Source organism: Lynx rufus, unplaced genomic scaffold (genome assembly GCF_022079265.1).
Source record: "Lynx rufus isolate CCGP_SWC_20201006 ecotype Redwood Valley unplaced genomic scaffold, mLynRuf1.p SCAF_8, whole genome shotgun sequence".
NCBI classification, from domain to species: domain Eukaryota; kingdom Metazoa; phylum Chordata; class Mammalia; order Carnivora; family Felidae; genus Lynx; species Lynx rufus.
Genome location: NW_025814896.1, coordinates 26,690,774 through 26,717,735, shown reverse-complemented (window position 1 = coordinate 26,717,735; position 26,962 = coordinate 26,690,774). Strand labels below are relative to the sequence as shown.

The 26,962-nt window shown below is 42.4% G+C and overlaps 1 protein-coding gene across 1 annotated transcript in view; it reads left to right on the top strand.

The window, feature by feature from the left end:
- The first annotated feature begins 2,628 nt into the window (after nt 1-2,628).
- Nucleotides 2,629-26,962, top strand: part of TM9SF4 (transmembrane 9 superfamily member 4) — a 54,648-nt gene continuing 30,314 nt past the window's right edge. The window contains exons 1-2 of the mRNA XM_047068304.1: nt 2,629-3,799; nt 25,741-25,854. Of these exons, the coding sequence (XP_046924260.1) occupies nt 3,785-3,799; nt 25,741-25,854 (129 nt within the window). The 5' untranslated portion in view covers nt 2,629-3,784. The remainder of the gene's footprint in view (nt 3,800-25,740; nt 25,855-26,962) is intronic.

The window sequence follows — 26,962 nt, the reverse complement described above, 5'->3', positions numbered from 1 at the left end:
GGTCTCCCCTAGGGCTGCAGGGCTGTCCGAAGCCGGGGCATTTCCCATGGCCAAGCAGCCATCGTGGTTGTTAAGATGGTGTCCACCATCGTAGGAATACCAGAGTCTGGAGATGTAGTTGCTGGGACGTATCTGGTTCCCTGCGTGGGAAGTTCTCAGTAGAGGGGAGGGAGATGTGGGAAGGAAGTAGAGAGGACAAGGATCAATGGGCCCTTCCTGCATGTTGTCTCAGTTGAAAGTGCCTGACATTAGCTTTCGTTGGAAGGGGAACAACGGGAAGAGGTGGACAGCGAGATGGGGAGCCAATGACACCTTTCTATATCATTGCATCCCCTGAAAGATTTACTTCACAGCACCTGCCAGGGTCCCCTGGAGCCCTATCCTGAATTGCTTCTGTACCCCCGAGTAGCACAGAGGAACTGGGTATAAGCAGTGGAAAGCACATCTAGCAGTGTTTCAACTTACCTAGTCGGTAACTGAATTTCTCTCCTGCTATCTTGTTTGGGATATGTTTTTGGGTATCTGAAAGCGGAGCTCATCTCCTACAGTAGGAATTTGCACTCATGATTTGTGGTGCATTGGATTGCTGTTCAGTGATCCATAGGAGGGAGCCTATTGCTACATGGACAAGACCAGGGGTCAATTCCTACCCTCCTGCTCTTTCAGTTTAACTGCCCTATACTGTGATTTATCCATCTGGTCACAGGAAAGACAGATTAAAACATGGGGACATATACAACACCAAAGCACAGCCCATGAAAGAAAATATTGATACACTGGACTCCATTAAATTTAAAAACTCTGCTCTGAGAAAGACACTGTTAAGAAAATGAAAAGACAAGCTCCAATCTGGGAGAAAATATTTGCAAAACACATATCTGATAAAAGACCGGTATCCAAAATATACAAAGCATCCTTAAAGGCCAACAATAAGAAAACAAACAACCCAATTAAGAAATGGTCAAAGACCTGAACAGACACCTCACAAAAGAAGATATGCTCAGTCTGTTAAGTGTCCGACTTCAGCTCAAGTCATGATCTCAGTTTGTGAGTTCGAGTCCTGCATCCAGCTCCGTGCTGACAGCTCAGAGCCTGCAGCCTGTTTTGGATTCTGGGTCTCCCTCTCTCTCTCTGCCCCTCCCTGGCTTGTGCTCTCGCTCTCTCTCAAAAATAAAATAAATGAACATTAAAAAAGAAATAACAGATATGCAGGTGGCAAACAAGCCACCTGAGAAGATGTTCACCTGAGAAGACGAGAAGATGTTCAACATCATATGTCATTAGAGAAGTACAAATTGAAACAATGAGATATCACCACACATTACTTAGAATGGCCCAAATCCAACCACTGACAATACCAAAAGCTGGCAAGAACTTGGAGCAGCAAGAACTCTCATTCATTTGCTGGTGGGGATGCAAGATGGTGCAGTCACTTTGGAAAACATTTGGTCGCCTCTTACAAAACTACACATGTTCTTACCATACAACCCAGTAATTGCGTCCCTTGACATTTACTCAAGCATGTTGAAAACTTTTGTCCACATAGGAACCTACACGCTAATGTTTGCAGTAGCTTTATTTACAATTGTCAAAATTTGGAAGTGACTAGGATGCCTTTCTACAGGTGAAGAGATGAACAAACTGTGGTATATCCATATATTGGAATATTGTTCGGTGATCCAAAGGAACGAGCCATCAAGACACGGAAGAACCCTACACAACACAGAGCTAAGTGAAAGAAGCCAACCTGAAAAGGCTACACACCATGAAGTCCAACTGTGCCATTCTGGAAAATGCAAAACTTCAGAGATAATAAAAAGATCAGTGGTTGCCAGGGGTTTGGCAGAGAAGGAGGGATGAATAAAGAGGAACATAGGGGATTTTTAGGGTAGTGGAACCATTCTGTATGATACTTTTAATGGTGGATACATATCATTATCTGTCAAAACTCAATGCATAGCACAGAGTGTATTATAATGCAAATCACAGAATTAAGTTAATGAAAATAAAAATAATAATAGGCTCACCAATTGTAACATGTAGCATACTAAGGCAACATGTTAATAATAGAGGAAACTGGAGGCCAGGTGAGGGAGTATATGAGAATTTTGTGTTTTCTACTCATTTTCTGTAAACTTACAACTGCTCTAAAAAATAAAGTCTGGGAGCACCTGGGTGGCTCAGTCGGTTAAGAGTCCGACTCTTGATTTCAGCTCAGATCATGATCTCACAGTTCATGGGTTCGAGCCCCATGTCAGGCTCCACAGTGACAGCACAGAGCCTGCTTGGGAATTCTCTCTTTCCCTCTCTCTCTCTCTCTCTCTGATCCTCTCTCTTTCATGTTTTCTCTAAATAAATAAATAAATAAATAATAAGTAAATAAACGTTAAAAAATAAAGTCTGCTGGGGTGCCTGGGTGACTCAGTGGGTTAAGTGTCCAACTATTGATTTCGGCTCAGGTCACGATTTTTCATGGTTTGTGAGATCAAACCCCGAACTGGGGGCTCTATGCTGACAGCACAGAGCCTGCTTGGGATTCTCTTTCTCCCTCTTTCTCTGCTTCTCCCCCTCCCTCCCTCTTTCTCTCTCTTGCTCTCTCTCTCTCTCAAAATAAATAAACATTCTTTAAAAAGTCTGTTAAATAAAAAAGCGAAAGAAAAAAAACATGGAAATAAATTTTGTGCCACCAATGCTTTGGGAAGACTTCATGGACTCCTCCCCTGCAAGGTGGCAAAGGAAAGTGTAGATAAGATGCCCCATTCTAAGGGGGTACTTGGGTGGCTCGATCAGTTGAGCATTGGACTCTTGATTTTGGCTCAGGTCCATGATCTCATGGTTCTTTTTTTTAAACAACTTTTTGAAAAAGTCTCTGGTAACACTGGTACTGTATCCACTTTACAGCAATACATGGAATAAATGAACTTTCAGATCTTTCCCAATTTTAACACCATGACTCTTTTGAGTCCCCTTTCCAGATATTGGAAATTGAGGCTTAGCAAGATTGAGTAACTTACCTCCAGTCACACTCTTAGCTAACCAGGCCATGGTGAAGTCCATATTCAAAGATGTCTTCCTCCATGAAATACGCTGCTTTTCATCGTTTAATAAGTAGTGTATTGTATTGGGCACCTACCATCTACCTGAAGGATTATAAAATAAATGTAAAAAGACAATTGTTTATTGCATACCTACCATATAACATTATATCATTAGATCCTCATCATAAGCCTATTATTATAATCCCTACCTATTTTGCCAATGAGAATAAGGTAGTACAAGGTTAAATAAAAGAGCGGATCCTACCCTCATAGGAATCACAATCTATTAGAGAGGATATAAAATAGTCAAGCAAATAATCATATACTTAATTACAAATTATTCTCGTAGTTGGACTGCTATTGGAGCTCTGGTACCCATCCCACTCATTAAATCAGGGCCTCAGGTAACCCTGGCAACGGGTCTTCCTGCCAATAGTAAAGATGGCGTCCAGAGAACAAGCGCGTTTACGCACACCCCCATTACCCACAATACAGTGGGGAAGAAGAGGAGGAGCAGTCTCTGCCAGGAGTTAATATGGCCCCCATAGTTACACCATCCTTTCGTCACCTAATCAGCGACCTCCCTGCCCAGACCAGGCTGCCGATCAGGAGTTAAGTCTTCTCGCCCCCCTGCTGAACACGACTACAGGAGAGATCGAAGCCAGGCAGCACCCCACGGAGTTAAACTCCGTAACCAGGGAAACACCACTTCCGCTGACGTCATTACGGCGACACGTGGATCCAAGATGGCGGCGGCGATGGTGAGTGAAGGAGACTCCGGGAGCCAGAGCTGGAGCGGGGTCCTCCGGGGGCTCCCAGGACCTTCCAGCGCCCCATGCCTGGCCCGAGCCACCTCCGGGACCCCTAGCTCAGTCCTGAGGGACGTCCCTGACTGGGCTTGTCTCTCCCAAACTCCCTCTCCCCGACCCTGGCCCCACACTCAGGCTTGTCAGGGCCCAGAGTTTTGGGGGAGGCAGGCACTCGATAGGAGGGAAGGTCTCGGTTACCGTCTCGGCCGGTTCCTATTCCTGCTTTGGTCTCCACCTCCTGTGACCCCCTTTTTTTCTAATTTTCACTTCCCAGCCCCGACCCCTCTGAAGAGCCTCCTATTATTTCCATCCTTGCTCCTCCTCCTCACGTCCAGACTTTGGTCTCTCCGCCTTCCGCCTCCCCTCTGTCCTGACCGGTTCGCGGATGCGACCTCACCTCTGACCAGCCTCCCAGCCCAAACCCCGTCTCAGATCCTTTCCGGAGCCCTGTCCTCACCTCCACCTTCAACTGTTCCCACCGCGCACAGGTCTTGACTGTCGCTACCCTGGAGCGTGCCCTTACACTGCCCCCCGCCCCCCCCCCCCATCTTCTGTCTCCAGACCCTCCCCTAAACCTTTGTCTGGTCTCCTCTAAATCACCTGTCTGCCTCTCTTCGGGGGAGCTTTTATCCCATTGGTTCTCAAACTTCACTGTGCATAAGACTCGGGGTGTGCTTGGGGGAGGCATGTTAAAAATGTAGTTTCCTGAGCCCCACTCCCAAAGTTGTAATTCAGTAGGTCTAGGTAATGCCCAGGAATCTGCACTTTTAGAAGCACTCCAGTGATAATGATGCAGGTGATCTGTGAACTGCGTTTTGAAAAACACCTTACCAGCCTTGTCTGCTGCCTCCCTCCTGGGTGCCCCTGCAGGGCCACACAGCTCTTTAGGTGGAGGGTTCATTAGAATGGAGCTTGTTAGGATGAAGCCTGTGTGTGGATAAGAGTACAGGTAAAAGAGCTGTGCCTGGAATGTGGGTCAGAACATTATTGGCTCCTAGTACAGAACCCGGGAAGTAGATCTATGAAAGACTGACCTTCCTTCCAGAAGCTCAGCTCACATTCTCCTTGTCAAGAGACCAGAACCAGAATTGAAGTCACTTCATCCAGAGCGATTTTCTAGGTCTTCCTGTATGTTGCTTCCTCAGCAGATAATTTCATCCTGAGAGTAAATGCAAAGGAAGACAGAAAAAAAGGAGCTGACATTTAACTTCAGCAAAAAAAAAAAAAAAAAAAAGAAAGAAAGAAAGGCCGATAAGATTCTTGTGTAAATTCTTTGGTGTTGGTTTTCTCCAAACAATGGTATGTTAATGGCTGACAATGAGTTTCCCTCCTGTTAACCAATTGGTAACATCCTTTTTGTTTAATGAGGGATTCCTTATTTAGAACCTCAGAGGTCAGGTAAAAGATTTCATAGCCTTGCTTGATTTCTATGGTTTCAGACTCCAGTTTAAACCACAAGTGGTGTGTTGGAACTGATTTTTCTCTGGACTATGTTCAAAACAAGAATGGTGTAAGAATGTAACAGAAAAAGTCACACCCTCCTTTGCCGGAGGGGAAAAGTTCAATAAAGTGGCATTTATCACATTGCACTGGGGAAGTTCCTGCCCTGTTCAGAGGTTTTTAAAGAGGTAATAAGTTAGCCATACGTATTTCTGGCACACATTGACTTAATAAATATATGAGTGCCTGCTCTGTGGCAGGAACTAGGGATGTAGTTGTGAATTCGAGGGTCATGATCCCCCACCCTTGTGGAGCTTTTCTAGTTCGAGGAGAGGAGACAGGCAGTGAACGAGTGAACAAGTAGATGAATGACATAAGGTCAGATTGTGATAAATGCTGTGGAGACAGCAAGGTAAAGTGATAGTGTTTAGGGGCGATGGGGTGATGCAACTACTTTGGATTAAATGGTCAGAGAAGTCTTTTCAGAGGTGATGTGAGTTGAGACCTGACTGACAAGAAGGAACCAGCATAATGCAAAGAATGTTCCAGGCAAAGAAAATGGCAAGCATAAAGGACCAGCGTGGGAAAGAGCTTGGTATATTTGAGGAACACAGAAGGCTGGAGGGGCTGAAGCATGGTGAGGGGTGGGGGTGGGAGAGAATGATGCAAAATGAAACTGGAGAGGCAAGAGCAGCTGTGTTTCTAGAAGCACGCCTATCATTGCAGTGGATTGTAGTCTACAGTTTGTAGTCTGTGGGCTGCATTTTGAAATAGACTGTTCTATTAGGGTGCTTCCCTTTCCCACCCCTCCAGAACATTCCATTTGGGGAGCCGGCTTGTTTTCAGCCTGCAGGGAAACCATGAAAAGGAGTTGGGATTTTATTCTAAGTTCGGTGAAAAGCACGGTCAGTGATTTGGTGTTTGTCACATCACTTGGGAGTATCGTCCTGTGCTTTCATGGTGTATAGAGTAACTGATTTTAAGCTGAAGTTGTAATGTATACAGTGACTCACAGAGGCCAGTTTAAAGGGTGCACATGAGAAACTTCATGTTTGATGCAATAGTGAAAATGAGTGGAAGCGAGTGTATTACAGAGGGACGTGCGTAACAGGGCAGAGTGGGGTCACAGATAGACTTGAGTTTGGTCTGTGTCAAGCATTTATTACACGGAAGTCAGAACAGTCCCCACACCCTTGTATAATTAATGTTTCACAACCAGTGGGGATGGAGGTGTGTGGATGTGCTCTGGGGGTATTATATGGGTTTCTGTGGTAAGTCATACAACTAAAGAGGAACCAAGCTAGTGGATTCAGTGACCATGGGAACAGGCTGGGTTTTGGGTTTGTCCTTTTGTTTTGAAAGTTAGGGTTATGGGTGCAAGCTGCTAGAGATGTTTTATGGAATTTTCCCTCCCTCCCTTTTCTTGGTGAATGGCTCTTCTTCCTCAGGGGTTGGGCTGCCACCTCTCAGGTCTGTGTTTGCACAGTGGGTGTTTCCTAAAGCTGCAGGGCAAGACTTCTCCCACCATAGCAGTGGATGGCTGATGTAAATGGAAGTTCTGTCAGTTTCCTGCTTTCCTCGTACCCTGGATTTAGATGACTTTATAAAGTAACAGGATACGGAGTTGTTCTACCTGGGTCTTGGGTGAGAGGCAGGCCCATATCTCATTGTTGCTGGAATTACTGAGCATATGAAATATGTTTTGGGAAATATTTTGGTGGCATTTGGAAAATCCATTGAGTACATTTGTAGGCACCTCAGGAGTGTGGAGACCTCCAGTTGGAGAATAAAACTGTACTTCTCTCACGTGTATCATGGTTCATATGATCTGGATTTTATTGTTTTCCTTTCTTTATTGGATATAATTCATATACCATTAAATTCACCCTTTTGAAGTGGCAGTTTAGTGGTTTTTCATATATTCACAAACTTGTGCAATCCTCACTACCATTGACTTCTAGAACATTTCATCACCCCAAAAAGAAATGCTTTAGTAGTTACTTCCCACTCTCCTCTGTCCCTGTCAACCACTAATCTACTTTTTATCTGTATAAGATTTGCCTACTCTGGACAATTCCTATAACTGGAGTCATAGAATATGTGGCGCTTTTTTTTTTTTTAACATAGTATAATGTTTTCAAAGATCATCCATGTTGTAGCATGTATCAGTATCTCATTCCTTTTTGTGGCTGAATAATGTTCCACTGTGTGGATAGACCGCATTTTGTTTATCCTTTCATCTGTTGATGGACGCTGGGACTTTTGGCTGTTGTGAAGAACGTGGCAGTGAACATTTATGTGCATATATGTTTTTTTGTGCAAACACATATTTTCAGTTTTTTGGGTGTGCACCTAGGAGTGGAATTGCTAGCTCAGGTCACAGTGTTTTGAAGTTATTTGGGTTTGATCCAGTCCAGAAGCAGGGGAATGGGCCGAATGACCACAAGCTTCATTTGGACAGATGGAGGCGGTGTAGCCAACTACCCCCATCCCAGCAGTTCCAGTCAGAAGCACAGGAACTGTTTTTAATGGCTAAATCTGGATGGTAGAGGGCTGGAGTGCAGGAGGCCTGGACTCTGCCAGCAGTCCCATGTGTGGGAAAGTTGCTGTTTTGTCCGGGCCTCGCGTGTGGCTTGGTATCTGCTCGTTGAGAACAGCCCTGGAGCCCGAGTCAGCAGTCTGGGCTTAGTCCCAGCACTGACAGCGATCCACTTTGTGGCCTGAGGCAAGTCACTTTGGTGTTTTTTTGGTTTGTTTCCACAAGTGTCATATATGAGATTAAAGTTTGGACTTAATGGTTTCAAAATTTCAGGTTGAAAATTCTGTACTTCAGAATACTCAAATTTAAGTGTTTTTTTTCCCCCATGATCATAGTGTCTGTAGTCTTTCCCAGCTGCTGTCTACTGGGTGTGCTGCCTCTTTGATCTCTCCAGTTGCCCTACCTGGTATGGATTGGATTCCACAGGAGCCGCTGTGTCCTTGGAGTTAAGGTGCCGACCCCAGGCCCTGGTTCCGATGTGTTTCTCTGAGGAGTCCCTTTAAAGGAGCACCTTAATCCTCTCAGGAAGTACAGAGGAGACTGAGACAACATTAAGTTGCCTCTTGGTTTCTTTTTTACAACTTGGACAAAAGTTCTCCTTTGATCTTGGCATTAAAGAAACAGGTCACAGAATGCTGGAGAAGGTTGAGTTTTGATCTCTGGGCACTGGCAGGAAGGTGGGAAGGACCCAGGATGAGCAGGGCCATCTGGCCACGGACGAATGATAGCCACCTACCACCCCCCAACCTGCTTTGATCCCTGAACCATTTGCTGACACTAGTGTTTCCCAAATGGGGCACTGTTGGGGGACACCCAGGACTTCTCAGTTCCATCTCCGTCCTCTTCATTGCTTCCTTCTCTGCCTTCCTAACATGATTTCTCACCTATGCCTGAGCATTAAACTGACAGGCCTCCCACGGTTTGAAATCCTGAGGTTTTGTGTTCAGAGGATATGCTTAGTGCTACTAACAGTTCTTAAAAAACAAAATCAAATCATAAGTTGGAACTGAATTCTTAAGCCGGTTTAGAAGGAAGTGTGGGTGCCCTGGCAAGTCACTTAACATCTTCGGGCCTTACTTTCTACTCGTGGTACATTAGATGCTGTAAATTTCGCAGTCCATGGGCCACATCTTCACGTGGAGTTGATTTGGGGTGGGGTTTTTTAAATTTGTTTTGTTTTGTTTTGACTGGCACAGGCTTAAAATTTTTTGAGTTGGTTGCCAAAACATTTCATAATTGGGAGATTTCACATTTAAAAGCTTCTAGGTTTTCATTTTCTCTGGAGAATTTGGGCCCAGATTCCCTGTCAAGGGCGTTCTCCATATGGGGCCCAGCTCACCAATCCTCGGTGCCCTCCTGTGTTACTCTTGAGCAGCCTCACCGTTTAGGTCACGTGCATGGTCCCACTAAGTGTTTAAATTTGCAACCCCCGAATAAGTTGGTCTCTTTATAAAGTGTGTCCTACTCTGACATTCTGATTCAAAAGCTATCAAAGGTTTGTAGTAACCACCTATGTGACCTGACTTTAAGAGAAAAATTTCTACTCACATGATACATTTCAGTTGATAAACCATATGCCCATCCAGTATTCCATATAATCCTTACAAAAGTCCATTTTACAGGTGAAGAAACTAAGCCTTGGTCTAAGGACCTGGGCTAGAATCTGACACTGTGATTGATTTCATAACTTTGGGCAAGCTGTTTTTTTTTTTTTTTTTTTTTTTTTTTTATTTTAAAAAAAATTTTTTTTTCAACGTTTTTATTTATTTTTGGGACAGAGAGAGACAGAGCATGAACGGGGGAGGGGCAGAGAGAGAGGGAGACACAGAATCGGAAACAGGCTCCAGGCTCCGAGCCATCCGCCCAGAGCCTGACGCGGGGCTCGAACTCACGGACCGCGAGATCGTGACCTGGCTGAAGTCGGACGCTTAACCGACTGCGCCACCCAGGCGCCCCTGGGCAAGCTGTTTTTTAAACCTCAGTTGCCATTTTTAAAATTTTTGTGTGTGTGTTTAAAAAAAAATACATATATATACACATGTATGTACACATTTATCATTGTAACTTTAAAAAAAAAATTTTAATGTTTATTTTTTGAGAGAGAACGAGCAGGGGAGGGGCAGAGAAAGGGGACAGAGGATCTGAAGCAGGCTCTGCACTGACAGCAGAGAACCCGGTGAGGGGATGTGAGGGGATGAGGGGCTCAGGAGATCCTATCATTGTAATTTTTTTAAAGTATACAGTTAAGGGGCGCCTGGGTGGCGCAGTCGGTTAAGCGCCCGACTTCAGCCAGGTCACGATCTCGCGGTCCGGGAGTTGGAGCCTCGCGTCAGGCTCTGGGCTGATGGCTCAGAGCCTGGAGCCTGTTTCCGATTCTGTGTCTCCCTCTCTCTCTGCCCCCCCCCCCCCCGTTCATGCTCTGTCTCTCTCTGTCCCAAAAATAAATAAACGTTGAAAAAAAAAAATAAAGGGGCGCCTGGGTGGCGCAGTCGGTTGGGCGTCCGACTTCAGCCAGGTCACGATCTCGCGGTCCGTGAGTTCGAGCCCCGCGTCAGGCTCTGGGCTAATGGCTCAGAGCCTGGAGCCTGTTTCTGATTCTGTGTCTCCCTCTCTCTCTGCCCCTCCCCCGTTCATGCTTTGTCTCTCTCTGTCCCAAAAATAAATAAATGTTGAAAAAAAAATTAAAAAAAAAAATAAAGTATACAGTTCAGTGGCATCAATTACATTCACATTGTTGTGCAACACTCAGCACCATCCATCTTCAGAACTTGATATCATCCCATACTGAATCAGTTTCCTGATTTAAAAAAAAAATTTTTTTTTTAATGTTTATTTTTGAGAGAGAGAGCGAGCGAGCACGAGCAGGGGTAGGTGTAGAGAGAGGGAAACACAGAATCCAAAGCAGGCTCCAGGCTCCGAGCTGTCAGCGCTGAGCCCGGTGTGGGGCTCAAACCCAAGAACTGTGAGATCATGACCTGAGCCAAAGTCGGATGCTTAACCAACTGAGCCACCCAGGTGCCCCCAGTTTCCTGATTTTTAAAACGAGAATGATACTGTCCTCAAAGGATTGATGTAATGATTAAATAGACTATGAGATGAGAGTGCCTAGCACAAAAAGAGCTCTCTGTAATTTTTCAGTTCCAAGGTTTGAAGTCTTCCAGAGGGGAACCATTTAAGCCTGTTGGTTCAACTAACTGAGCGTTCTTTTATAAATGCCCAAAGGGGAGAGGGAAGGTGAGTGCATTTCTTGTGTTTTATTTCTGCACTTTATGGCCTGTAGGTTTAGGCCTGGTTGTCTGTTGCTTGGTGAGGGTAGTTATTATTTTCACTTGGACTCTTGCACAGCTGGCTGTGGGTTTTCCCAACTCCCAAAGAACAGCTTTGAGTCTTTTATGTATCTGCTCAACAGCAACTCTGTATCTATGAGCTCTGAAATAAAGGCTACATTTTCAGAGCCTCCTGTGGCTAATTTGGTTCTCCCTCCTCCCTTTTTCTTTTTCCTCTATTAGTTCTTTAGCTCCATGGGGGCTGCTTGGTAAGTGGTCTTAAGCTGTCATTAGCCATCTTGCATGTGTGGTTGAATTCTTAGGGAGCTTTAACTGATTGGGTAATTGATTTCAGTTAATTGTTGGCAAACTGTGCCCCAAAGCCATTTTCTTTTTCTTTATTTTTTCCTTAATCTGGGGAGCAGTTACTACATGATCTTAAAATGGTGACTGTATCTTTGAGAAGGAAATGAAAGAATCTAGCTTACTGTTCAGGAAGGCGCTGCTTTTGCAGCAGGAGAGGTGTGGAATAAGAACCAGAAAAGCTGTTCAGACAGGCCAGACTCGATCACTGGGGTGATGCTATTTATGGGAAAGAAGACTGCAAGGCAGGGGGCTCCAGAAGAGAAAATGTTAACTTATGGCTACAGAGAAGTATGAGTGAATGAACTAATTTTTAGTTCGTAGGGGGAAGAAACTTATTTTCCTTGGAAGAAGTTAATTGTTCACACCTTTCAAACTGGGTGGAGCAAATTTTAGGAGGAAAGGGGTACTTTTTAGTCCTACCAGTTCTTCATTGGGCTCTTGGGAGAGATTTTTCTGCCTGCCCAGCCCCCCAAGAATAAAATAGGTAGGGAGGGCAAGACCTTGATTCTTGGGTCTCTTGAGCTTTATAACTTTCCAGGTCACCCATATCTTTGCCAGTGATGGTGTGTTAGATTACAGCATGAAGGGCTTCTAGATTGCTATCGCCTTGTTTCTTGACATGCTACCTTTGCTGCCTCGTGACTTGGAAACCGAGTAAAGCAAAATAATGTTGAATGGACTGGTTCACATGTTAGGACTCCCACTCCTTTCTTGGCTCTGAACAGACATTTGCTAACTACTTAATTGGCTTTTCATACTGAACCACACACGGAAGTTGCTATGATGATAATTAAAAGTTACAGGAAGGTACAAAGGAATTTCCTAAAAAGCAGGTATTTTGCTACTTCCTAATTTCCTTACAGAAATGAACTGTGGATCAAACATCCTCTATCAGGTTGTCTGGGCTGCAGCGACAATGAAGTCAAAGAGTCAGAAAAAGTTGGAATGGTAACAAGTACAAGGGTCTTATCTCTGGGACGGGTGAACTTCTAGGTCCATGATCCTCCTGGGGTCATATTATCAGATAGTGTTTTGGAGTGTGTTTTCTGGGAACAGGTTCTAGATCCTTCTTTTTTTTTTTTTTTTTTTAATTGAAGTATAGTTGACACACGTGTTGTATCCGTTTCAGGCACACAACATTGTGATTGTTAACTCTAGTCGTTATGCTCTGCTCGCCATCTGTCACCTAACCACACTGTTCCAGTATCACTGACTGCCTTCTCTATGCTGTACCTTTCATCCCAGTGACTTAGAAGAGTTTCAGAGGGGTCTGCAGTACTCTCCGCAAGGTTAAAGATTACTGATCTTGTTTGGTTTCTCACACATCTTTGCACAGGGGCCATGCTAATCACCGTTATCGTTCCAGTTCTAATTAGTACATGCGCTGCTGAAGCCAGCACTGGTTATTCCTACATCTGTTGCCAGAATCCCCTCTGCACCGTCCTTGCCTTCTAGCTCCCGTTTTTCTGTACATCTTCAGAGGAATTTGCCCAAGTATTTTCAGAGGCAACCCATTTCCTTCCCCTTCTTAAAATGTAAATATTTATTTTGAATACGGGTGATCCATGTACCTGGAAAACAGGGTAAATAAGTTATCAATGAAAAAGTCACGCAGCTACCCTCCTAGTCCATTCGTCAGGGGTACATAGTCTTTGATGAAAAAAGAAAAGTTCCTCTAGAACATTTTTGTACACATAAAAATCTCTAAGACAACTTTTTATTATAACAAATGTTCAACATGTACAAAAGAAGAAGACACGGCATAAGGAGCCCCCATATCCCATCACTCAGCTTCAACAACTACCATTCTATTGCCAGACTTGTTTCCTCTGTGCCTCCCTTGAGCTGGTTATTTTTTTTCTTCAGGTTTATAAGGGTGTCATTCAACACCATAAAATGAGTGATGTTAAGTGTAGAATTCAGTAAGTTTTAGCGAATGTATAGACTTGTGCAATCGTCATCACAATGACACAAAGTTTTGGAACGTTTCTGTCACCCCAGCAGGCTCCCTTCCAGCCAAGGGGATGACACTTGGAGACCACTCCTGCTCGAACACCAGCCCGCCACTGATCTTTCTGTCTCTAGATTTGCCTTTCTTGGGCATTTCGCATAAGGGAATCCTATACCATATAGACTTGCATTTGGCTTCATTAACCTAGTGTAATGTTTATGGAGTTCATCAATGTTGCAACATGAATTGGTAGTTCCCTCATTTCTGTTACTGAATGGTATTCCATTGAGTGACTACTACATTTTATTTCTCCATTCACCAGTTGATGGTGTTTGGATTGTCAGCTTTGGACTTTGTGATTGAAGCTGTTAGAACATTCATGGACAAGTCTTTTTTTTTTTTTAATGTTTATTTACTTATTTTGAAAGAGAAAGAGCACGAGTGGGGGAGGGGCAGAGAGAGAGAATCCCAAGCAGGCTTTGCCCTGCCAGTGCAGAGCCTGACAGAGGGCTCCATCTCACAAATCATGAGATAGTGACTTGAGCCGAAATCAAGAGTTGGAGGCTTAACTGACTGAGCCACCCGCGTACCCCCATGTACTAGCCTTTGCATGGACTACTGTTTCCTCTTCTCTTGGGTAAATGCCTAGGATTGGAGCTGCTGAATAGTATACTAGGTTTATGTTTAGCTTTTTAAAGACACTGCCAAACTTTCCCATGGCTGTGCCATTTTACACTCTTATCAGTATATGAGAGTTCCAGTTTCTCCCCATCTTCGTCCACACTTGTTACTGTCTGTTTTTGAGGTTAGCCATTCTTAGGGATGTGTGGTCTACCTCATTGTGGTTTTGGTTTGCATTTCCCTAATGACAAATGATATTGAACATCTTCTCATGTACTTATTAGCCTTTCATACATCTTTGGTGAAATGTATATACAGATCTATTGCCTATTTTTATTTATTTATTTTTTAATTTTTTTTAACGTTTTTATTTTTATTTTTGAGACAGGGAGAGACAGAGCATGAACAGGGGAGGGTCAGAGAGAGGGAGACACAGAATCCGAAACAGGCTCCAGGCTCTGAGCTGTCAGCACAGAGCCCGACGCGGGGCTCGAACTCACGGACCGCGAGATCATGACCTGAGCCGAAGTCGGCCGCCTAACCGACTGAGCCACCCAGGCGCCCCTATTGCCTATTTTTAAATTGGGTTGTTTGTCTTATCATTAAGTTATAAGAATTCCTTATATATTCTAGATACAAGTCTTCTATCAGATATGTGATTTAGAAAGATTTTTCTTGTCTGTGACCTTTCGTTTTTTTTTTTTTTTTTCAAATTTTTCAAATTTGAAGTATAGTTGACCTACAGTGTATTCATTTCAATTGTACAGAATGGTGATATTTTATATACATAATGAAATGCTCACCACTATAAGTGTAGTTACGTTTGTCACCATACAAAGTTATTACAGTACTATTGACTGTATTCCCTATGCTGTGCTTTACATCCCCATGACTTATTTGTTTTATAGCTGGAAGTTTATAGTTCTTAATCTTCTTTGCCTATTTTGCCCATCCCCCTCATCCCATATCCTGTGGCAACCATTGATTTGTTCTCTGTGTTTATGAGTCTGGTTCTGTTTTGTTCATTTGTTTTGTTTTTTAGATTCCACATACAAGTTAAATCCTACGGTATTTGTCATTGTCTGATTTATTTCACTTAGCTTAGTACCCTCTTGGCCCATATCTTTCATTTCCTTAATGATATCTTTTGAAGTGTAAACGTTTTAAATTTTTATGAAATCCATTTTATCAAATTTTTAAATATAGATTGTGCTTTTGGTGTTGTATCTAAGACATCTTTGCCTAACTCAAGGTCACAAAGATTATCTCCTTACTGTTCTTCTAGAAGTTTCAGCTTTTGTATTCAGGTCTAAGATACATTTTGAGTTAATTTTTGTGTATGGTGTGAGGCTCCTTTTGCAGATAGCTACCCAGTTGTCCAAGAACCATTTGTTGAAAAGGCTATCCTTTCCCTATTGAATTGCCTTCTCAACCTTGTTGAAAATCAATTTAAACATATAGCTTTATTTCTGGACTTTGAGTTCTGTTCCTTTGGTCTTTATGTATATCCTTACCACACTGTCTTGATTAGTATAGCTTTATAATAAGCTTAGAATTTGTTCTTTTTATAAGTTGTTTTGGATGTTCTGCGTCCTTTGTGTTTCCATATAAATTTTAGGATCGACTTTTCAATTTCTACAAAAAAGGCTGCTGGGGGGCGCCTGGGTGGCTCAATCGGTTAAGCGTCCAACTTCGGCTCAGGTCATGATCTCATGGCTTGTGAGTTCGAGCCCCATGTTGGGCTCTGTGCTCACAGTTCAGAGCCTGGAGCCTCTTCAGATTCTGTGTCTTTCTCTCTGTCTCTGCCCCTCCCCCGCTCATACTCTGTCTCTCTCTGTCTCTTAAAAATAAGTAAACATTAAAAAAAAAAAAAAGGCTGCTGGGAATTTGATAGGGATTGCATTGAATATATAGATCAGTTTGGGAAGCATTGCTACCCTAACAATATTGAGTCTTCCAATCCATGAATATGGAACATCTCTCCAATTACTTAGAATGTTTTGTAATTTTCGGTATACAAGTCTTTTTTAAAAATTTATTCCTAAATATTTTATTCTTTTTGAAGGTATTACAGATGGAACTATTTTCTTAATTTAATTTTGGGGTTATTGCTAGTATGTGGAAATACAATTAATTTTTATGTTTACCTTGTAGTCTCTGACCTTGCTCACTTTATTAGTTCTAATAGTTGTTTTGTGGGTTCCTTAGGATTTTCTAGATATATAATATGTGATCTACAAATGAAAGCTCCTTTACTTTTCAGTATGGGTGTCTTTAATTATTTGCTTCAGTGCACACTGTCTGCATTTATGGCACAGTGTTGAATAGAAATGGCAAAAGTGGACATTCTTGCCTTATCAATCATTTTGGGAGGAATCATTCGGTCTTTCACCATTAAGAATGATGTTGGCTGTGGGTTTTTCATAGCTGCTCTTAGAATAGGAATAGGAAGTTCCTTTCTATTCCTAGTTTGTTGAGAGGTTTTATCATGAGTGTTGGATTTTGTCAAGTGCTTTTTCTTTGTGAAGATTGTGTGGTTTTTGTCCTTTATTTATATGGGGTATTACATTGAGTTTCTGATATTAAGCCAACCCTCCTGTATTCCTAGGATAAACCCCACTTGGTTAAGATGTATAATTTTTTTTATTTTTTTATTTTTTTTAGAGAGAGAGAGAGAGAGAGAGAGCGCGCATGCAGGAGCAGGGGGGAGGGGCAGAGGGAAGGAGAGAATCTTAAACAGATTCCACGCTCATTGTGGAGCTCAGTATGGGGCTTGATCCCACAACCCTGGGATCATGACCTGAGCTGAAATCAAGAGTTGGACACTCAACCAACTGAGCCACCCAGGTGCCCCATGTAGACCTTTTTATATATGCTGGATATGATTTGCTAATGTTTTGTTAAGAAGTTTTTCCATCTGTGTTCATGAGGACGATTTGTAGTTTTCTTATGATGTCTTTGGCATGCTTTAAAAAAATTTTTTTTAGATAAATGAGATTATGCTATACACACACTGCTGTGCATCATTTTTTTTACACTTCATAACTTATGTGGGCAGTCCTTCAAAAATAGTTCTACCTTCCATTTAAGTATATATTACTAAATTGCCTTCCCTAAAGACTGTACCAGTTTACCTATATCTAGTGTATTCAGATTTTTTAAAGCTTTGTGACTCTGACAGGTAAAAAGTCAGATGTTGTTATTTTGACTTGCTTTTTTAAAATTATTTTTAAATTTCTGTTTGGCCTTTTGAATTTTTTGTTTTAACTGCCCATGCATATTCTTTTCGGTTATTTGTCCTTCAGTGGTTTGTAAGAGCGCTTGGTATACTGAAGGAATTCATCCTCTGTTGGGTGTATGGTAAATATTTTTACCCAAATTGTCTTTTTCTTGGTCTATAATGTATATAATTGTACATTTTCCTTCCTTTTTCCTATATATATCCTTTTTCTTTCTAGCTTCTGGATTTTGTTTCATTCTTAGAAAACTTTCCATGTCAAGATTGTTTAAAAGTATATCTATATTTGCTTCTAACACTTCCGTTTCGTTTTGTCTGTTTAAGTCTTTTTTGCCTTCTCCAGTACCAGTTTGGAGGGCTCTGTATTTTAGTATTTCATAGAACGTAACCAGCATTCAGTCAGTGTTAGCTGCCGTTGTGATCAGTATCATCTTTACATGCTCGTCATCTCTGAATGCAGCTCACCTGCCTGAAAAGAGCATCCCTGTTCCTCTGCCTTCTCAGCTGGGTCAAGTTATTTAATCTCTGAGTCTCGGGTTAACTGGCAGTCGTCTGTGAGATGGTGACAGAAATCCCCAGGCAGTTGTCGTTGTGAGAATGGCACCAGTCAGTATTTGTAAAGTGGAAAGGACTGTGTGCCTCAGTGCCTTGTACTTACTTGGTAGGTGCCCAGTGGCTCTGTGGCTTGTTGCTTTTTCGTGTTGAGTTTTCCACCAGGGTGAGTATTGTTGTGGTTGTTGTGTCTTTTTGTTTGGTTTTGGTTTTGGTGTATGTACTTGTGCTATGGGTTCGAGAATTTGGAATAGAAGCGTATTGAAGCCTTTCAGGATTTGCTTTTCACTTCTCTGCAGCCTTAAGCTCTTAGGGAGCCCCTTAGTTGTCCAGGGCAGTATCTCTGTTTCACAAGAAGGTAGAACTGGAGTAACTTCTTAGATTTAATTGGCTTGATGACTACAGAAGGTTGTAATCCTCTGCCCTGGCTGCAAATCACATATTAGGTAAGGCAAAAAGGTCTGGTATCTGGCTTTCTGAGAGGGGAAATTCAGAACACATATATTTTTGATTAGCAAGAAATACTGATGTTAACTGTGGGCTTTTCATATATGGCATTTATTGTGTTGAGGTAAGTTCCTTTTATATCTTTTATGTTGAGAATTTAAATTGTGAATGGATGTTGAATTTGGTTGTATTCTTTTGCTGTGTCTTGAGATGATCATGTGGTTTTTTTTTTTCCTTTCATTTTATTAATGTGGTGTATCACATTGATTTGCTTAAGTTGAACCATCTTTGCCTCCCAGGGATAAATCCCACTTGATTTAGGTGTATGCTCTTTTTTTTTTTTTTTTTAATATTTATTTTTGAGAGAGAGCACGAGCGTGCGTGCAGGAGTGGGGGAGGGGCAGAGAGCGAGGGAGACACAGAATCTGAAGCAGGCTCCAGGCTCTGAGCTGTTAGCACAGAGCCCGACACGGGGCTCAAACCCACAAACTGTGAGATCATGACCTGAGCCGAGAGACACTTAGACTGAGATCGGACACTTAGCCGACTGAGGCACCCAGGTGCCCCTGGTGTATGCTCCTTTTAATGTGCTATTAGATTCAGCTTGCTAGTATTTTACTGAGAATTTTTGCATCTATGTTAATCAAGGCTATCGGCCTGTGGTTTTCTTGTGGTATCTTTGTCTGGTTTCGGTATCAGGGTGATGGTGTCCCCATAAAATGAGTTCAGAATTCTGCCCTCTTTTATTTTTGAAGAGTTTAAGAAGGATTAGTATGTATTATTTATTGAATGTCTGGGAGAATTCACCTGTGAAGGGAGCTCTTTGATTACTGGTTGAACCTCCTGCCCCCCTTTTTTTATTGGTCTGTTTTAGTTTTCTGTTTTTTCTTGATTCAATTTTGGGAGGTTATGTGTTTCTAGGAATTTACCTATTTCTCCTAAGTTACCCAATTTGTTGGTGTATAATTGTTTATAATAGTCCCTTATGATCCTTTTTATTTCTGAGTCACCTTTTATGTCTCCTCTTTCATTTCTGATTGTATTTGAGTATTCCCTCTTTTTTTCTCTCATTGGTGCTGCTAAATTTTGTTTAGTTTCATTTGTCAGTTTTTAGCTTTTCAAAAAGCCAACACAGTTCTGTTGTGGGTGGGGTTTTTTTTTTTTTGGTTGTTTTTGTTTTTTACTATTTTTAAAATCCTCCTGTTTATTTCTGTGCTAATCTTTATTATTTCCTTTCTTCTGCTAACTTTGGGCTTCATTTGTTCTTTTTCTGGTTCCTTGAAATGTAAAGTTAGGCTTTTTGAGATATATAAATGTATAATGTAGTTGTTTACCCCTGTAAACTTCCTCCTAGTACTAGTTTTGTTGCATTCCATAAGTTTTGGTAGGTTGTCTTTTTATTTTCTTTTGTCTGAGGTACTTTTAAATTCTCATCGGATTTCCTCTTTGACTCCATGGTTGTTCAAGAGTGTGTTGTTTAGTTTTCACATATTTGCTTATTTCCCATTTTTTTGTTAATGATTTCTAGTTTCATTGCATTATGATCAGAAAAGATATGTGGAATGATTTCTCTTAAATTTGTTAAGACTTGTTTTGTGAACCTAACATGTGAACTGTCCTGGAAAGCGTTCTGTGTACACCTGAGAAGAACGTGTTTTCTTCTGTTGGGTGGAAGGTTCCATACATGTCTGTTAAGTCCATTTGGTCTATAGTGTTTTTTGAGTCAGCTGTTTATTGATTTTCTGTCCGGATGTTCTGGCCCTTATTTTAAGCGAGATATTGAAGTCCCCCACTATTACTGTATTGCTGTCAGTTTCTTCCATCAGATCTGTCAGTATTTGCTTTATACATTTATAGGTGCTCTGATGTTGGGTGTGTATATGTTTCTAACTTAGATATAACTGTTATATCTTCTGGTTGAATAGACCCTTTTCTCATACAGTGACCTTCTCTGTTTCTAGACACAATTTTAAACTGTAAGTCTGTAGTGTCTGATAGAAGTATATCTACCCCTGCTTCCTTTTTGTTATGTGGAATATGTTTTTCTATCCCTTCATTTTCAGCCCTCGTGAGTCTTTAGATCTGAAGCGAGTCTCTTGTAGACAGCATATTGCTGGATCTTTATTTATTTATTTATTTTTATCCATGCAGCCAACCTGTGCCTTTTGATTGGGAATTTAATCCATTTACTCCCAGCTTTTTCTGATATGCATCAGGGTTGAGAACCACTATCCTAGATGTACAGATAGGGTATAGGGGTAATAGATATTCTCCAGGAGTCTCAAACTAGATCCTTGGACAGGCGGAAAGGTAGGAGGTTTCAAGAACTCCTTAAATTTAAGAATTAAAAAAAAAAAAAATCAGATTCTTAAGGATACAGCAGAGATTAAGAACCATAATATTCCAGGGTGCCTGGCTGGCTCAGTCCATGGAGCATGCGACTCTTGTTCTCAGGGTTGTGAGTTCGAGACCGATGTTAGGCATAAAGCTTACTAAAAAACAAAACAAAACCCATAACATTCAATCTTATGTGAGTGGATGGTTTTATATTTTTATAGATCAGAGGTTGGTTGATGCTTATTATTAGTTTGAGTACTCCCATAACATGGCTAGACAAGTAATTAGTGCAGGTGGACAGATGGCAGAAGCTTAAATGACCACAATTCAGCATGAAATGTACTATAGTAGTGCCTTAGACAAGTGCAGATTTAAGTATTGGCCAAATAACATAAGCACTAATTCTTGAACATGTACAGATGTGAAAGTTGGGTACTGGGTAGTTTCCTTTCTCTTGCCTCTAGTGACATCATAGAGATATTTACAAGGTACCTTGGAAAGAAAGGGAAAGAATAATTCCACAAAATATGTACATAAAAGGATGTTCACAGCATTATTTGAAATCGTGAAGTTGTTCACTAAAATAGCCAGTATTGGGGCACCTGGGTGGCTCAGTCGGTTAAGCGTCCGACTTCGGCTCAGGTCATGATCTCGCAGTCCGTGAGTTCGAGCCCCGCGTCGGGCTCTATGCTGACAGCTCAGAGCCTGGAGCCTGTTTCAGATTCTGTGTCTCCCTCTCTCTCTGACCCTCCCCCATTCATGCTCTGTCTCTCCCTGTCTCAAAAATAAATAAATGTTAAAAAAAAAATTAAAATAGCCAGTATTATTGGAATAGGTTAAATTATAATGTATCCACTTACCCAGTTATATACTTATTAAAGTAGTATATAACTAGGTAATTAAAAAGGAAATTGCGTATATTCCAGAATTTCACGATTTTAAATAATGCCATGGTGAGCATCCTTTTATGTACATTTTGACATATTTGTGGAGATCTGAGGGTCTTGAAGAACATTTCAACTGGACCTTCAAGTGTAGGTAGACTCGAATAAGGTGAGAGCAGGTGTGAAAAACAGCTTGAGCAGAGGCTTAAAGGCAGCCTCACCTGACCAAGTCTGCTCACTAAGGGCCAAGACAATCTTGGGGTTTTCCAGAAGGCTTAGAAACAAAAGGTGGAAGGTGCTGATGGAAAGGTATCTTGGGCCAGCAGGTGCAAGTCCTTCCATACCGACCTAGAATTACTCTACCCTAGGTGTTCAGAAGGGTGATTTTTTTTTTCTGTGTAATTTATTTTATTATTTTTCTTAATTGATATAAATGCTTTATAATCCCCTAAGAAAAGTTAGAAATAGAGATATAAAAAAAGGAAGAAAGTCCATTACACCCAGAGCCCGTTTTGCCTGCTACACATTTTCTCAAAGGTAACTTTTTTAAAAAGGGGAGAATCCTGCTATGCAGTGTTCTATCCCCTGCTTGTTCTACTTAGATCTAAAGCTTAAATGTTCCCACTCAAGAAATATTTCCTTTTTAGTGAGTATATAAATAGGTAAGTGGATACATTATAATTTAACCTATTCCACTAATATTGGCTATTTTAGTGAAAATTTCACAATTTTAAATAACACCATATTGAACATCCTTTTGTGTACATTTTGGCATATTTGCCATATTTTTCTTTTGTTAAATAATTTTTCCTTTTTATTTTGAGAAAGAGAGAGTGAGAAAGAGAGAGAAAACAAGTAGGGAGGAGCAGACAGAGGGCGGCACAGAATCCAAAGCAGGCTCCTGGCTCTGAGCTGTCAGTACAGAGCCAAACATGGGGCTCTATCCCACGAACCATGAGATCATGACCTAAGCCGAAAATCAAGAGTTGGACACTTAACCAACTGAGCCACCCAGGTGCCCCTGCCATATTTTTCTTAACATGTCTCAAAGTAGAATTGCAGGGTCAAAGAGTATGTGCTTGGGGGGGAGGGGGAATGCTTTTGATGGAGTGCCAGATTGCCCCCCCCCCCCCCCCCCCGCTCCAGAAGGGTTCTAGTTAATTATCCCTCCAGCCATATGAGAATATCAAAACAGTGACATTTTAATATCTAAAACTGACAATGTCATTTTGATGCAGCCCTTAATTCTCAACTGAGCTTCTGAATTGCTTTTGGTTGCCAACTTGTATTATTCAAAGATGATAGCACATTAAGGAAATAGCCTTTGCCATTTTTCATCGGTTGATCCTTCCTCTAAGATCCATTGATGTGTGGTATGTTGATGGTATCTTTGCGTGAGGATGGTCTGTCTTCTGCCTCGTTTTTCAAAAATTCACAGGTGGTTTTTTTTGTTTTTGTTTTTTAAACAACATTTGTGTGGCGGTTTGTGCCAGAACTGCAGGATTTTGTTCTCCTTGCATTTAGTGAACTGGAATTCAAGTAGAAAGAGGAATTAGGGGAAAGAGGACCTGATTTGTTTCTTTGACTCAAAGCACTCACATTCCTAAAGACTGGCCAGTGAGGCCTAGCACAGGGCTCCAAAGAGGAAGGGCCATAATCTTCTCACAACAGGTCAATTAGAGGAAATTGTCTGCTGGAGAGGAAATCAGATGCTGTAGCCAGCCTGGGTCCGTAGGCTTTCCGTCACAAAAAGAGAGAATAAATCCTGTTTGTTGTTGTTGTACTCAAGACAAACTCATACTACCAAACCCTTCCCTTTGTGAGTGCGTAAAATGTCTCTAGAGGGATTTTCAAGGAACTGGTGATAGCAGTTGTCTATAGGGAGCCCAAGTGGGAGGAAGATTTCTTTTTCACGGTATATCCATTTGTACTGTGTGAATTATTTACTGTGTATGTGCTACTTTTTCAAAACATTTTTAAGCTAGTTATTTTTAAAAGCCTTGCCTGCTTGTGGTTATGTAAAATGTTAACATTAGAGGAAACTGGGTGAAGAGTACATGGAACTCTCATAGTATTTTTACAACTCTTTTATAAATCTAAATTTACTTTAAAATTGAAAGTTTCTGGGGTGCCTAGGTGGCTCAGTTGGTTAAGCATCCTGCTCTTGGTTTCAGCTCAGGTCATGATCTCACGGTTCTTGAGTTCAAGCCCCATATCGGGCTCTGTGCTAACAGTGCAGAGCCTGCTTGAGATTCTCTCTCTCTCCCCCTCTCTCTCTGTCCCTCCTCCTCTTTTTTTTTTCAACGTTTATTTATTTTTGGGACAGAGAGAGACAGAGCATGAACGGGGGAGGGGCAGAGAGAGAGGGAGACACAGAATCGGAAACAGACTCCAGGCTCTGAGCCATCAGCCCAGAGCCTGACGCGGGGCTCGAACTCACGGACCGTGAGATCGTGACCTGGCTGAAGTCGGACGCTTACCCGACTGCACCACCCAGGCGCCCTGCGTCCCTCCTCCTCTTACACACACACTCTCTCTCAAAATAAATAAACTTAATAAAATTAAAAAAATTTTTAAGGGACAGAAAGGGGAAAGTATTGTTTTCTTATACAGAATCCTACCCTGTTGATAATTTTCTACCTTCTAGTCTGGTCATTTCTTTTAAATATCCTGCTGTTAACCCCTGACCCCATTGATTACTAAGTACAGTACAGCTGTCATAGTCATCTTTCACTGTTTTTATTGGGGTCGCACTGTTCCTTCGTAATTTCATAATGAACAAGCTGGCAGATACTTACAAACATTTACAGCAAATTGGGAGGGGGGGAACACTCTGAATATATTCTTTTTAAGGCTTTAACCAAGCTATGCATCTACAAAAAGTGCACCAAGCTCAGAACCTTAAATTATTAAAGCCACTTTTTCTCAGCTTGTGCTCCTGGTAAGAATGCAGATGAGGCCACATTTTTGGCAAGCCCCCTGAGCAATTCTGACTCCATATAAAACTGAGTTCCCAAAGAACCATCTGAGTGTGTGTGTGTGTGTGTGTGTGTGTGTGCGCACGTGTGCTGGTAACTTGAAGGATGGAGGGGCTGTGGAGGCAAGGTGATCAGAAGGCTGTGTCCAGTGAGCGGAAACAAGGGTCTGAAATGCTGTGACAGTACAGGGGGCAGAGAGACAGGGCAGATGCAGGAACACTAGTGAATCTGTGATCCGGGTGTCTGGACAAGAGTCCCTTGTCTAGACCAAATGGAGAGAGAGAATCAGGAAACTCTTCTAGTTCTTTGAAGGGGTGAAGCATGTTGTTAAGGGAAAGAGATGTTTCGATGGAGTGCATTTCTTGAGGCCAGTAATTGGTCACTCTTGTCTTTTCCCAGGTGACTATCCTGCAGGTAGGTCATTTACTGAGTGCCTGCTCTGTGCCAGGCACTGGGGACACACGGAGATCACATTCAAGTGGAAGGGGACAGACTGCACAAATAAACACATGCATATTGTACATATCAAGTACATAAGTCCATGAAGAGACATGAAGCAAGGGGGGTGGAGAATGGGTAATGGGAACTGTGGGGGTGCTTATTTTAAATAGGATTGTCAGTGAAGGCTTCTCTGAGGACGTGACGTCTGAGGGAGACCTGAATGAAATAAGGAATGAGATTAGCCATGCATGTATCTGTGGGAAGGACATTCTGAGCAGTAAAGGGGATGGCCCTGCGGGGTAGAGAAGGGCCTGCTATCAAGAGACAACAAGAAAGCCAACATAGCTGGAACTGAGTGAGGAGGAGAGTGGCAGGGCATGAGGCCCATACAGTTTGGAGAAGGCGTGTATGAAGCTGTATTGGTGATATGGGACCTTCCTGACAAAGTAAGCCCATTGCTACATAGAAAAAAGGGAATTTGTGGAACATTGTGGAGCTTAGCTTCCTGCTAGCTATACTGAAAAGTGATACAACATGACATGGTGGAAAGAACATTGATCCGGAAGTGGGGAAGTGTGGCTCCTGTATGACAGTCTTCCCTTTTGTCCCCATGTTAATTACTTCACTCATTTTGTGACTCGTTTCCAGAAGTGCAGAAGTGCAAGATCGTTGCCGTGTGGGACTCTTGGGGGCATGTGGAAGGCAGCACTTACAGAGTAGGGATGACACTGGGTCAGGTAAAGCAGACGTGAAGGTGCTATGACTTGACCTGCCCCAGGGAGATGTTCTCTTCTTTCCCCCATTCTGACTACAGCCTCTCTTCTTCCAAGCAGGATTGGTTGCCGTGGTCCCTGATGCTTCTCTCGCTCGCGTGTGATTCTCACGCCTTCTACGTCCCTGGGGTTGCACCAATCAACTTCCACCAGAACGACCCTGTAGAAATCAAGGTAGGTGCGTTTCTGGACTGTTGGAGCCTCTGTGCTGGCAGCCTGGCTGGAAGGCCCTGGTGAGATGGGCCCAAGCTTGCAGAGAACAAAAGCCCGTGCCAGTCGCCCTGGGAAAAAGCGGGTCTGCTGCGTGCTGCTTGGCTGGAAGGGGAGTGCTGTCCGGAGTCCACCGTTCCGGGCACTCTGCCTCTTCATCTCTCTCTCTTTCCCTGTCTGCAACTCTGCTTGTGGGAGTGTGTTCTCTCTGTGTCCCTTTCCGGCTTTCTCTTTGGTTCTGGCTCTGGCCAGCCTGTGTTTCTCTCTCACTTTCATCCTCACGTGTGTCCCTGTTCCTAGCTGTGAGTGTGTGTGTGTGTGTGTGTGTGTGTGTGTGTGTGTGTGTGTGTGTCTGTCTCTCTCAACCGACTGCCTCCTCTGTGGCACCTCTGCCTCCCTCTTTCATCAGTTCCCCTTCTCTTCTCAGTCACCAGTTTCTCTTGCATAACCCACATTGTCCGCACATACACAGCCTATCGTATACGGCTCTGTGTTTTTGCTTGCAGATTTTGCCACAGCTGGATTCCCCAGTTCAGTTTTTCTAAACTGTGTACTACCTGTCTGAGTGGGGGTATATGAGGTGATTTCAAGTAGTTGACAAATACGATTTATTTTAATAGCAATTTTCTTTTAATGTGTATTAAGAAATATAGCTACTACTTCAACTCATGATTTTATGGCTGCTCTTGGTTTTCCATTTTTAATAGTGATAATAGTATTAGCTTCTTAAATGTATTTCCTTAAAAAATGAATCAGATCCAAATAAATAGTGGAATCAATGGTAAATAGATAAGGCAAATTGGTGCATGAACAATTCAAGTGGAAAGAGAAGCCATCCCACCAGACACCTTTGCTTTTCAAGCTAGATGTCCACCTGTCGGTCAGTCAACTAGCCAGGGTGGGGAACGAGTCTCTTAAAATATGGTTGGTCAGGGGCAGTGGGCAGGCTGGCACTTTGATTAGTGGCTCTTTAACAGTGTACTGGTGGTGGCATTCTCAGAGCCCCAAGTAGGGCTAGGGGTTGGTGGTGGATCTTTTTGGGTCCGTACAAACTCCAAGGTAGAGATATGGT